Source organism: Buceros rhinoceros, unplaced genomic scaffold (assembly GCF_000710305.1).
Source record: "Buceros rhinoceros silvestris isolate BGI_N320 unplaced genomic scaffold, ASM71030v1 scaffold45501, whole genome shotgun sequence".
Classification (NCBI taxonomy): domain Eukaryota; kingdom Metazoa; phylum Chordata; class Aves; order Bucerotiformes; family Bucerotidae; genus Buceros; species Buceros rhinoceros.
This window is the reverse complement of record NW_010393360.1, coordinates 1-1,046: the sequence shown is the minus strand read 5'-3', so window position 1 is coordinate 1,046 and position 1,046 is coordinate 1. Positions and strand designations below refer to the sequence as shown.

At 49.1% G+C, this 1,046-nt stretch overlaps 1 protein-coding gene across 1 annotated transcript in view; it reads left to right on the top strand.

Annotated features, from left to right (window-relative positions):
- Nucleotides 1-897, top strand: part of VPS11 (vacuolar protein sorting 11 homolog (S. cerevisiae)) — a gene marked incomplete at its 3' end in the record, with an annotated part of 7,782 nt that extends 6,885 nt beyond the window's left edge. The window contains exons 13-14 of the mRNA XM_010144813.1: nucleotides 392-563; nucleotides 675-897. Of these exons, the coding sequence (XP_010143115.1) occupies nucleotides 392-563; nucleotides 675-897 (395 nt within the window). The remainder of the gene's footprint in view (nucleotides 1-391; nucleotides 564-674) is intronic.
- Between the last annotated feature and the right edge of the window lie 149 nt (nucleotides 898-1,046).

The following is a 1,046-nucleotide window of genomic DNA, read 5'->3' as shown; positions in this document are numbered from 1 at the left end:
GGAAAAGTCACAGCTCCCTAATTAGGAAGAAAAAGTCTCTGGAGTCTGCGGTAGAGGAGTCTGTGCATGAATGCTGTTCCGTTAGTGTGGAAGAGTGAAGGCCTTGCTGAGACTTCTGCCCTGCTTTGCTGGAGAAGTTGAAATGGAATCCAGTCCGCTAGATCCTTGCTTTGCCCCTTTCATCTGAGCTATCTGAACACACTCCTAGTCACCCGTTTCTGGAAGAGGTCACACTGAAACTGTGTCTTGAAATGAGCTCTCCAGTTTAGTTAGAGCACTGACGACTGCGCCTGTCAGTGTCCTTTTGCAGGAGAGCGGTCTGTTCAGGTAGCAGTACTGTGGCTGCGGGATTTTTTGCTTACATTCAGACTAACATCTCAGTTGCTCTTAGTTGTGCAGACGCTGGCCCATAACTCCACAGCCACCCTGTCCGTGATTAAGGATTATCTTGTCAACAAGCTGCAGAAGCAGACCCGCCAGATAGAGCAGGATGAGCAGAGGATTCAAAAATACCGAGAGGAAACTACGAGGATCCGCCAGGAGATAGAAGAGCTAAAAGCAAGGTGCAGTACTGTGGGTTGTTTTGTCTTCTATAGGATGGAGCTACTGTTTTCTTTTATTAAGGGAAATTACACTCTGCCTTTCTGCCCTTCTGCCTCCTCTCGCTCTCTCAGTCCCAAGATCTTTCAGAAGACCAAGTGTAGCATTTGCACCAGTGCTCTGGAGCTGCCTTCGGTCCACTTCCTGTGCGGTCATTCCTTCCACCAGCATTGCTTCGAAAGCTACTCCGAGAGCGATGCGGAATGTCCTACTTGCCTGCCGGAAAATCGCAAAGTGATGGACATGATCCGAGCCCAGGAGCAGAAGAGAGATCTGCATGACCAGTTTCAGCACCAGGTAGGCTAACGTTGCCTGTCTTACTGAGTTTAAATAAAGAGGGTTTAGGGTCAGTTACAGATAACCCAGAGGCTGGTAGAGAAGGGTAAGGGCGAAAGCACGTTGGAAAGAAGGTTATGTGGACTGCATCCAGTACGGGGCAGAAGGAA